We start from the raw sequence: 12567 nt of genomic DNA, 5'->3' as shown, positions 1-12567 counted from the left end.
CTGCCTACCTTTCCCCTACTCTACAATATGAGAATTTGAAGTATTCGCACCTTAGATTCGAACATAACCAAACGCCATTACAATACAGCCAGCCTTATGGGCACTCTTGCGCAGGGACAAGACTTGGGGGAATTGTATACTTATACACCGTGGGTTTTAATAACCCGAAAGATTTTAACCAACAATTCTAGAGCCTTATTAGAGTATAAAATGTGGTATAACATATAGTCCAAAAACCCTTAATTTAAGAGATATTAATTATTTAAAACAAATCACAAGTTGAAAAATCTCAAGTCTAACACACCCTAAAGGTGTGACGTAACCACCTACTACTTTTATATGCAGAAGCACTAACTGCATAGTTTTTAGCCAGTTACTATTAATTAAGTTTGGTATCTAAACACAAAAAGGTTTCACTACCGAGAGTATTTTCATCGTGATAAGGATGTGACTTCTAAGCTGAATAATTATGATATCTTTATTTTTTCTTTGTCATAAGTAGCTTTCCTCTCTTATCGCTAAGACTAGATTTTAGTTTTGTTCTGTTCTCAATCGCGAGTGCAAACCAAAGAGTAGTATAATATACGGGGAAAAGAGAGCCCTCTCTCGTCTCATTCATGCAGACCGTTTTGAAGCGCCGTCTGCATTTCGTAACTAGTACCATTGATGTATATATCCATCCATACGTATAGCTATTAATAGTCACAGGTATTCTTTTACTTTACTGGATTTGCTTCCCAGCTCAAACCACATAAAAACTAAAAACAGGGCTGCAAAGAGAAGTGAGACCGCTTGAATTCAGTCTTCTTAAGTTTAAACCAGCCTCAATTTTCCGTTTGCAGCACTGTCTTTACTTTTTATGTGGTCTGAGCACTTGAGTTTCGATTGTAACGTAGCCATCTTGTTCCTTGTTGAGCGCGAATAGACGCCTGGCCTGACATAGAGGGTTGCTACACAAAAAATACTTGTAACGACTGAGCGGATACAATTATGTGACTTTTATATTAGAAATTACAATACGATTGTCAATTTCGAAAATAAAGTTCATTTTTGCGGTAATTATCAACGACAAAATATTTTTTAATAAATAAAATTTTGTGATCTCAAGCTTTCAGTGACATCTATCTGAAACAAACGACAACAATCTGTTTTATTTTAGGTTAGATAAAGGAGATGGCGGCGCTATCGACATGAATTAGTACGGTATAGGCGACTGTCCCCCCCCTGGTGCAAACTATTTAGATACCTTCCCTGACAACTGGCCGATAGTTTGAAATTGATGTCACTAAAATGTCATATTTCAAGTTATTACGGATTGTCACGCAAGATAAAATCACGTTGCAAATTTTATTAACTGTAATAAACAATATTCGCCATGCCGCATTATTCTCCCGCTCATTTAGCGGCTATTCACTTTATTTACGGATTTTGCAATGGAGACTCGCTCCAGGCAGTCATCGAATACCGAAAAAGATTCCCGGCTCGTCGCGTACTGCATCTACCGCACCATTCGACTTCGCGGATGTCCATAGACAGTTTCTGGATTGGCCGCGGAAGCAATGTTATAGCCTGGCCCGCTCGGTCACCCGATCTAACTCCATTAGATTTTTTTGTATCGGGGGCTTTGAAAGATAAGGTTTACTCAAAACCAGTAAACTCGCGAGAAGAGTTGTTGATAAGGATTCGAACAGCTTCAGAGGAAATAAAAACCAGTTTTGTAAATGTAAATAATGAAATCCGTTTAAGAATAAATAATATTGTTTAGTATAAGTAGTTATTTTATTTTACTCAGTATAAATTAACACAACTAGAATTTAAAATATGGACTGATTAGCATGATCCCTTTTATAACAAAGTAATCATCCCTTTCCAGCTATTAGTATGAGATGAAACAATGAGGTATTTATGCTTTTTTATGGAATAGGGGATAAACGAGCAAACGGATCGCCTGATGGTAAGCGATTACCGTCTTCCATGGACACCTGCAACACTAGAAGGGTCAAAAGTGCGTTGCCGGCCTTTAAGGTAGGAGTACAGTTCATTCCAGAGTTTTGCTGTGCGAGGCAGGAAATTTCTGGAAAAACGCACAGTAGAGGACTGCCAACCATCTAAATTCTAAATAGTGAGGATTGAAGTGTTATCGCGTAGGGCGGTGGCGGAAGGATGCGGCAGGGTTCAACCCGAACAACTCCTCGGAGCTCTCCCCGTTGTAGATGGGATAGAGGATGCACAGTGAAGCCTATATCTCTACGCAGCGCCAAGGTGTCAAGTCGATCAGAAAAACATTGGCAGCCTCTCTCCAGAGGGAGAAGCTGGTACTGGGGAGCCGCTGCCTACAGATGAGAGCAGTATTTCATATGTGGGCGCACCTGCGCCTTATAAAGCGGTGGGGCGGAGTGAAATACTGTCTCGGTCTATTGAGCAGCCCGAACTTCTTCGTGGCTAATTTAGCCTTACCCTCTAAATGGCCGCGGAATTGGACTTCGCTCGAGATGTCGACACCAAGGATTCCAATACTGGCTGTGGTAGTTAGGAGAGTGCTCTCGAAAAGAGGTGATGCAACGTATGACTTTTCCCGAGAAATATTGGTGCGGCCGGTGTAAGAGGCAATCTTCTTTCGGGTATAATCATGGTTTATGGCTTTAGTTGGTATTTTATTGGTGCCAATAAATTTAAATAATTTCAACGCAACCATGCTAGACCTGTAGCTTGACACTTCTTGTCTTGGACACATTTGCAAGTCACTGCATTCGTCGTTCGTCGTATAATATCGGAATAATTCGTGAAGTGTCATCTTCACTCTCTGTTTCTAAATGTAAAGATTTGTTCACAAAGAAGTGGTCAATTAATTTGATTTATTTTGTACTGAAATAGTAGTTAAATTAAAACACATAATTGGACCCATGTTGATATAACATTATTTACTCGTATTATTATCAGGAATACGCTGTTAAAATATTTCGGGTTATTAAAACCCACGGTGTATAGTTATTTTAAGGATAGTTTAGTATACATAAGTACTTCAATTGTACCTTTTCTATAATGCGTTTGTTTAAATAAAATTTATATTATACAATACATATTACATACTAACACACATACTAATACATATTGGTATAGGCCAAACGTAAGCCTATTTTTTATACAAAAAAAAAACACCATTGTATATTGTAAATATTTACATTGAATTAATTTTAAGCACCTTTCACATTATTACATACTAAACAAAAGCAGTTTTCAGAGTACCTCGAGTAAGCCTAACTTTTGTTTTTTTTTGTTTGACATTTGCTGTCATCTTCTAATGTCAATAGAATGATTGTAGGTACTAAACATACGAAATTGAAAATTGTGCAATGATTTATATTCGTAACTAAATTTATATCGATCTCTTACTTGTCAAGAATGATTTATAATCAGGTAAATAGACTACTTAAAAAGTCATATGTGTTTAAGCAGCTTTTTCGGTATTCCCATACCAAAAACCAAACTGCAAGCTTGCTGTATCCTCTTCAAAATAGAAAATTACTAAAAGTAGCGGGCGATGATGCAAGCCGGTTTCTTCACGGTCTCATCACCAATGATATGGAACATTTTGCTCAAGGAGCCCAGTCGATGTATGCTATGTTTTTGAACAACAAAGGCAGAGTGTTATTTGACACATTGGTGTACAAGTGGCAAAATCAGCACTCTTTTTTACTTGAATGTGATGATAGTGTTCTCGCACAGTTAAAGAAACATTTGAAAATCTATAAACTCAGAAGTGCAGTTCAAATTGAAGATGTTAATGAAGACCTTAGAGTGTGGGCCTTGTTACCCTCACAAGATTTCAATCCAGATTTAAAATTAGCATCAGAAAGCAAAGTTACCATTTACAAAGATCCACGCCTTGCGGATTTAGGCTATAGAGTTATATCACCAACTTTATTAGACAATAGCCAAGTTGTGAAAAGCTCAAAACAAGATATTGAAGTAGAGACTTCATCAGAGGGATACAAGTACTTACGGTATAGACTGGGTGTGTCTGAGGGAGCAGAGGACCTTCCTCCAGGCACTTGTTTTCCTCTAGAGGCTAACTGTGACTACCTGCATGGAGTCAGTTTCCACAAGGGCTGTTACATAGGCCAAGAGGTTACTGCAAGGGTCCATCATACGGGAGTGGTGCGGAAAAGAATAATGCCACTGAAAATTACAAACCTTGTGGACAACATACCAAAAGATGCACAGATCTCACCTAGCGACAAACCCAAATCAAATTTAGGAAAGGTTAAAGGCTTTATCAAGGATTATGGCTTAGGCTTAGTTAGGATCAAAGAAGCATTGGAAGCCAAAGTATTAAAAGCTGGTGAAAGCACAATTGAAGCAGTAAAGCCCGCATGGTGGCCTGTGGAAGCACCTAAAGAAAAACTTACTGTTGTAAAATCAGAAGAATAAATAAAAATGACTTGATCGTTAAAATGCTTTGAATCATGAATAAACACTTCAAAACTTGTTCCAGAAAGATATGGAAGACACAAAGAAACCTGATGAACCTATTCTACACGACTTTGTTTGTACATCATGCAAGTTGAGTGAAAAAGCAAACTATAAAGGAATGAGCCCACCTTTTTCACGGAACATAGATCTCAAGTACCCAAGCTATGTGATGAAGGATCCATTTAGCCCTCCAGGAAAAGGCGAAATATTGGTTTTGGGGGCTGACTGCACTAGATGTAACAATCCCGTTTGCATAAGCAAAGAATGCAGTGTATTCTACCTAAAGATGTATTGCATGGATTGTGCACATAACTCTATTGATGATTTTCCAGTAGAAATAAAAAGTAAATTGTTACAAAAAAATAAGAAGTAAAACATTGGCTTTGCTATTATTCTGTTCCTTTTTGTATTACCCTGTCTTTCCAATATAATACTCTTCTCTATGTCGCTTCATGTCTGTCTGACAGTGGTTGTGGTCACCACATGAGGATCAGCAGTGAACCTACATGACAACTTTCTTGGGAGATAGTGTGGGAGTTTTCCCTAACCTCCCTCATCACACAGCTGGAGAGTAAAGAGTTCATAGTTGGCAATACAGAACAGAATGCTGCTACACACTCTTGCTTAGGTCAATAATTAAGAAAATTATTAGGTTATGGTCATAATTAGGTAAAGAAAGAAATAGGTCTGTCCTATTAAGCTAACTGAGCATGGCATGGGCTACACTGTAAAATTATTCTTTATTTACACACAAGTAAGCAATACAGAAATCAGTCACATAAAGGTGCGCTTATACTGGCAACTTTTTAAGCAATAATTACTCGGCAACACAAATGAATCAATCTGGAGTAATTAGTGGAGCAATATTCAGCAATTAAAAAAAAATGTAATTGTTTCAGCAATATTGCTTCTAATTGTTCCATATATTCGATATTGCTCAATGTCGCTGATACGTATTACCGAATATCCAGCGGGTTTAGAAATTCAAGTTAATTTGTTTCCTATATCGCATAAGTAGGTACACTTATTTATTCTGCAGGGCTACTCCGAATTTCGAAAATCGAAGTTCGTGTCGTTCCGTCTTTCTGACGCTTATGCTTATACTATTTAATACTAGAGTGAGGGGGATGGTACGATCTGAACTTCGAATTTCGGAGTAGGTCCTCTGCGAGTTCTACGTCTCGCTTCCGCGGGGATAGCGCGAGGCGAGTGGAAGTACAACAGCGACGGCGAGGCGTGTGCCGTCTGCCTCTGTTTGTTGTGAAATGTGCATGTGCACGTGGTTCAGTTAGAAAATTCAAAATCACTTCGGGACATTCTAGTAAAGTTTTTGAATAAAATACCTATCATCTAATTCATAACACAATGAAGTTTGCTTCCGTCTTGCTAAAAACGTTCGCACCCAGATACGCCTATTCCTTCTTTCTTTTTTGCTTTTGACTCATGATAATAAAAGCGTTACCTACCCACAAGCCGTCGCAGCAAGAAAAAGGTCGTCCATTGCGAGCGTAGTTTTACAACAGAATTGCCCGTGTATGAAAGTATTGTGTAGTTCTAGTTTCTTGGGAGTTGCTCATTATCGCTCAATATTGTAGTTGCAAAACGTTTTGCCAAATTGATGCTTGTTGCCGTTGCGTAATTGCTTGATATTTTGTCACATCGCAATCGACCATCATTGCTCATAATTGAGCAATTTTTGTTGCCCACGTAAGGCACCTTAAAAGATAAATTTACAAGGTAAGCATTAGGTGGCCTCTTGCTTCAGTGATCTCTTCCAGACAATCCGCAGTACCTGCCTAATCTATACTTTTATTCGCATGTTCATAAGATAAGTTAATTTTGTAGTTTGTATGTTGGGGGCTTATCCTTGGAACTTTTGCCTGATACGATAAAATCTTTAACAAATGGAAACTATGACCATCCTTGATCAACATGGGACTTTTTTTTATTTCAGGCAAGAGAACCAAAGGAGCAGTAGCTAATTACTCAGTTTATTACTTATTGTTCTTAAATTATTTGTAAACTGAGACAAAGTAAAATTTAGTTTTTTTTAAATCGACAAAAAGTTGCGCACGTTGCTAGCGCGTAAACCCACCGGCAGGAGATGCGGGTTCGAATCCTGTCCAACGAACCGATTTTTTTTTTCGTTATTAGAAACACTGATTTTTCTGAGTAAGATAAAAACGTACCTTATTATAGTATGAAACTGTATTCTTGGGCTTGACAAATGGGTTGTTAAAGAAAAAAAAAAGATGATTTTTATAAAATACTGTTTACTTTGGCTTTCCACTCCGATTTACAGTATTCTTTTTTTTGCACAAATTAACGTCCATAACACAGTTATATTTCACTGAAATTCAGTAACATAAATGTTTGTAATAGTATAGTTTAACACACAAGTTCAAATGTTTATATCATTACAAGCAATATCTAACAGACCGGGCGCGTGGTAACTGCGCCGCGCCGCGTCCTCCAGTTGCCATGCACCAGGCCTTGGAAATATATGTCTTAAAAATAATAAAAAGATAATTACAGCACAGTTATATTATATTAGGGTATATATATTAATAAGCTCTAAAATTAGGACAAAATCAAATATACATTTTGTCTTAATTTCCAGTCACTCGCAACAGCATTGATAGCACCACTTTACAAAACGCCCAGTGACTGTCCGCCCCGTGCCGCCCCGCCTCGCCTGCCGATGTAACGCACTCGTTACTAGATACTTCATATCCTCCTTCAATAATTACACAATGGATAAAGTACAAATCATGAAAATTCGATACATTTGGTTACCTATTTCGTATCCAGATAAATATTATTGCTTTTGTGTTTCATTAATGAGTCTTAAGCGACTATGACAGCTAAGTATATTTAAAGGTGTACGCATGCTATAATATTCGAGACACTGACCACCTACGTACATTACAATTTAGGTATAACGACGAATATATTGTGATGGAGGGTTGCAAAATAGTACAAATGGACATGAACAGTAAATTTAAGTTTACTTACATTTATTGATGTATACAAACATATACCATAAAATTTGTATCATTTTATAGATTATACATTAACTTCGTGTACCGTACATTAAAATCGTCACTGAGGCAGTGTGTTTGCGTGGGTCTATTGTATCTAGACTATATATATATATATATATATATATATATCAATATCAGAGTAATAAAATTATAGTTTGTTTTGTAAAAGAGTGGCGAATCGTAAAGTATAGCTGAAGAAGAAATATCGACGACACTTTCATAGATCGACAGAAATTTAAGACCAGTAGTACTAATACCTAAAGAAAAACAGCGTAAAGGGATGTTCAGACCTAGTAAAAATTCGCAAATTATTTCAAAGTACATATCGCTTGCTTTCTTGGACGGGTATTTGTTTTGACTTACAGTAGACAGGTATGATGTTGAAATGATGGGTGCAAACCCTATTTTTCACTCGAGCTCGCTTCACAACACTAAACTAGGGTACTCTCACAGCCGAAACATAATTATTACAATTTAGAATACGAATAGGTAGGTATATGTATTTCGAAATTGTTAAGCTACATACCCTTTGATGATATACCTGACATGAAATACAAATATGTAAATTACAACTATCAAACGGAGAACTAGTTCATACGCACATTCATACAAACTACATTCAAAACGTACACTAAGCTAAAATTATGTATGTTTATCATTGATGAAAAGCTGGTAGTAGTAGTAAAGTAATTTTAAAAGAAATGGATCTGTTTAGATTATGGTCAACCCAAACCTACGAATGATAATTCTCTAGAAGCATAACTAAGTCGAAACAAATGTCTGCACCGTTTTGCAAATACCCCATCGTATTTTGTGAAGTGATGTATAAGCCAATATGGAAAATACTGGAATTACGTAATAATACGTGGTATACGTAAGTAAATATGTATACATTACGTAAACCCCTAATTGACGACTTTGGAATGTCTTATGCAATAAGTAACATGAACTTTTCTAACCGGTGTAAGTTTCATGTGGTGTGCTCACAAGAAACACGCGACTGTTGGCGGCGCATACGACCGCGCGACCAATCGTGTGCAAGCTTTGCTATGAGAGTGTGAGTGTCTCGTTGTAATTGTTGTAAATTCGTTTGCGTAGATGGAACCAAATTTAAAGTGGTATTAGTAGAAGCGTTATTCATCCAGAGAATTATTATTCATAGACCTGAATATTGATATAAGATTTCGCACATCTTGAAGAAATAGAGTATTACATCTAAAACATAAAACAGAACGTGTTTCTATTTCCTCGTCCAAAAAATCATTCAATCTTTATAATCCTTTTGTTTCTTTCATCATCCAACATTTCTGCCATAAGCACTATGAGTAATATTAGTCCATTTTTGTTAGTTTTGGCAAACTAAACGACTGCCGAGGCATATACGTCTATTACATCGCGACATCTTGCTCATACTAAACGTGTAAGAGCAAGAGTGTCATTCCTGCCGTCCCAACTGCTTATGCACGCTTGCCAACAAAGCTGCCACTGTTCATCTTTCAAACATTGCCTACAACTTTAATTTTTAATTTAGTTTTTTTTAAATGTAAAAGCAATGATCAAATAGCCATAGTATTCGCAAGTTGTTATTCTTTATTTTAAAATCGAATTAACGAGTCGCGAGTGCTCTGCCTACTGCTGAAGTTTGTACACATTGCATTATGGTCAGCAAAACAAGCCGAACGTACCTAACTTAAACATAATTTACAATCAATCTAAAAAAAAAACATCTTCATCGTAACATGAATGTCATATCATCTCAATTTATAGACTAAGTACACTCTTCAAGTGTTTTTAAATTTTTATATATTTTTCAAAGGGGCTTATTCGGTATATTTTTGCTAATGCTCGGAGTACAGTCAAGTGCAAAGATATCGACACGGCCAAAGTTACAACAATATGTATACACGACTTTATTCACTTAACATTATGGTCGTGTATACATATTTTTATAACTTTGGCCGTGTCGATATCTTTGCACTTGACTGTACACGAAAATAATGGTACCTATACACCAAGAGTGTTAAGTGTTGGTGTGTGTCCCGAGCATTAGACTATCAATATGTTTATTATGGCCCAATTCAAGAGAAGCCGTTTTAATCTTTTTATTACTGTTAAATACTCTTCATTCGTCTATTGTTTACAACAATTTCTCGGTATTCTGTAACTTGGAGGCGAATGAAGACTTTCGAACAGCTGGTATCGTACGTCCAAAAAATATTTAAGGCTAGTGCAAACCGGCGGATGGGAAAACAGAGTATTTATGTCCGTCAACGCACACTGACATAAGGCATATATAGATGATTAGAAAATGAAATTTTCAACCGAATTGTTTTTTTGCTGAAAATTAGCTGCTACACAGAATATGGCAAATTCAAGAGTTGTCAAGTACCGTATTAAAAGCCTAAAAAATATCGGTGAATACCATTTTGCTGCGGTACCGGCGCATACCGACACACCCCACCGCGGGGTCCTCCAGGGAATAAAACGCTGAGAATCCGAGCTTGTTTACCGAGCGTTGAAATGTACACGATAAAATACGCATTTATAATTTTAACATGCTCTTCCGTCCATTCCGCACGTTTGCACTGGCCTTAAAATTCCATTAACAATTATAAATGCTCTAGGAGATTCACTCTGGTCAATCTATCATTTACCCATGTCATTCATTTACTATATCCGTAACGCGAACGGACTTCAATATCAAAGCCACATGCTTATCTACATATTGTAGACGAGTGTAATTGAAAAATAATAATTATTTGACAATCTGTTATGTTTTATTTCAATCTATGTCAGTGGAATGTAAGCTAAACTTGGATGCATTACACTAAACTTGGATGCATTACATATTACGATCATTTTTTAAACACGTAGAAAATTGACATAACCTACATTTATACTTCGAAAAACTTAATAAGTAATAGCTATAAACATATTTTTTATACGTATAGGTGAAAGTCCATATGTTCAATGTGTTTATTTCTGTTTTCTGAGTTCATGTTTCAGATATAAACCCATTCGTAATGACTTTCGCCTTACGAAGGTGTTGCATTCACACATGCAAACAAATAATGTATTATATTTAGCCATGAATATGTAAGAAAGTTTACAATAACCAATCTGTTTATACGTACTATGGGTAGGTATTTATTTATTATAACATGAAGCAAGTGCTAGAAAACAACCATTAAATTGAAAGAATGAATTTGAGAGTATCATGACAGGAATTTAGAGTTTTGCATGACACCTTTTTTGTTCGAAATGTGTAGTTAAATAAAGAAATATGAACGGGTACGGTTTTTTTCCAAAAACGGAGTAGGTGTGTGACTAATTTTGTAGCAATATATATGGTTTCAGAGTAAAGCAATTAATTCAAGTTACAAAGTCTGAGCCACACATTAAAAACTCGGGAGTTTTCTAACACAAAAGCTATTTTCGTCGCTTAAATAAAAATTTGCACTTCGTTACTTTCAAAAATAAGAATTCGTTAACATGCACTGTTAAGCAACGCGAAAAATTAACAGAATTGTTAAGTCCATAATAACTTCTATAATTTCATTGCTACATTGAGCTAATTTCAAATTTACATAGAATTTCCAAATTGCAATTCCACTCGATGAGCGCCGAATTTGTTTTCGTCTTAAACAAAACAAACCACCTCGCGGCGTAAGAGTCCAAATCACTACAACCAATTAACGTCGACTAGCTGCAAACGGGACCTTTTAGTCCCTTAGAGTCTGGCCCGTATTCATCGAGGCACTAACACAAATCGCTTCCATACTTTGCGTGGTGTTTAACCTTATGACTCGGGGCCGGCGATCTGTTGCGCGAGCGTGGCGAGGGCTTGTAAAGCTTGCGAGAGCAACTCGCGGTACTCGGGGCCGCGGGGGAGGGGCGGCGGGGGCGCCTCGGGCTCCTCGTCGTCGCCGCCGAGCTCGTCCAGCGGCTCGTCCGGCTCGCTGCCGTCCGGCGTGTGACACCGCACCGGTTCCGACGCCGCTTCAGCGCCTGTTTCCGGTTCAGAGTTTTCTTCTTCTGTAAGAGAAAATCGGTTTTGGATATGATTTAGACTTAAATAATAGATATCTTCTATAACTAAATGAACGACATAACTAGAATTACGATCAGATGAAACTGACATAGCAAACGGCATTTTTTTAAATTATAAGCATCAGTTCAGCCGTCAATTACTTGGCAACGTAAGAAGTCCGTCAAAATAAAAATAAAATCACAATTCGGCTCCGACATTTCGCGAAACCCTTACGCTATTCCGGCTGAAATTATCGCAGTCATGAATGAGCGTCACTGCCATAGGAGTACGAAATCGGTTGACACACATCCGTGTAAATTTTTTGATCATAATCAGAGACGTTGTGTCACTGGCACCAAACGTGTTAAGGCCATTCGATTCAAAGTTAAACCAGTAAACACGATCGTAAAACGCAAGGCGTGTTACACGTTCCATTACTGCAGCAACACTCACCGTTCCTGAGCTGCAACCGTTGCTGCAACGCGGCGACGGCGCGCAGCAATGAACACGCGGCGGCGGGCGGCAGGCGGGCGCGCGCCACCAGTATCGTGAGCGCGCGCACCGGCCCCAGCAGCGTGGTCAGCTGCGTCCGCGCAGCCGAACTGCACAGCTCCTCTGCTAACGCCGCGGCCGCCGTGCCCGCGCCTCCGCCGCCCAACTGTTCACATTAAAAAGGCGTTAGGGCTCGTTTTGCCAGCTTGCTGATAAACTTTACTATCAACGCTCGCCACGCGTACAATAACCAGCATTTATATCTGACATAGCGGAGCGTGCAATAGTAGATTATTGTCGTGGCACGGAAGTAGCCAATTGCTGGCTGAGTATGAGTATTAAACGGACGAGCTTGCGAGTCTGTTTAACTAATACGAAGCCAGCAATTGCTATTCCAGCCGAGGCTAATATAAAAAAAATCCTCGCATTCAAAGTGAAAATTAGAGTGTTTAACGCAAGACTAAACAATCATAATACCACTCGAATTATAGCCACCCTCGCTCTGCTCGGGTGGCTAAGCATCTCGTG

At 38.1% G+C, this 12567-nt stretch overlaps 2 protein-coding genes across 2 annotated transcripts in view; one reads left to right on the top strand and one right to left on the bottom strand.

Annotated features, from left to right (window-relative positions):
- Nucleotides 1-3302: 3302 nt before the first annotated feature.
- LOC141432362 (putative transferase CAF17 homolog, mitochondrial) lies at nt 3303-4865 on the top strand. Its single transcript, XM_074093903.1, has one exon. It carries the CDS (start codon nt 3403-3405, stop codon nt 4429-4431), a length of 1029 nt encoding a protein of 342 aa, XP_073950004.1. The 5' UTR covers nt 3303-3402; the 3' UTR covers nt 4432-4865.
- A 1861-nt stretch (nt 4866-6726) lies between these two features.
- Nucleotides 6727-12567, bottom strand: part of puf (ubiquitinyl hydrolase 1 puf) — a 61359-nt gene continuing 55518 nt past the window's right edge. The window contains 2 exon segments of the mRNA XM_074094506.1: nt 6727-11552; nt 12001-12205. Coding sequence (XP_073950607.1) covers nt 11317-11552; nt 12001-12205 — 441 coding nt within the window. The 3' untranslated portion in view covers nt 6727-11316.

Source organism: Choristoneura fumiferana, chromosome 11 (assembly GCF_025370935.1).
Source record: "Choristoneura fumiferana chromosome 11, NRCan_CFum_1, whole genome shotgun sequence".
In the NCBI taxonomy this organism is placed as follows: Eukaryota; Metazoa; Arthropoda; class Insecta; order Lepidoptera; family Tortricidae; genus Choristoneura; species Choristoneura fumiferana.
The sequence above is the reverse complement of the archived record's forward strand: the minus strand, read 5'-3'. Positions and strand labels throughout refer to the sequence as shown.

Bases quoted from the DNA above. Each gene is read 5' to 3' on its own strand.
- LOC141432362 (XM_074093903.1), top strand. From the start codon at position 3,403: ATGATTTATAATCAGGTAAATAGACTACTTAAAAAGTCATATGTGTTT.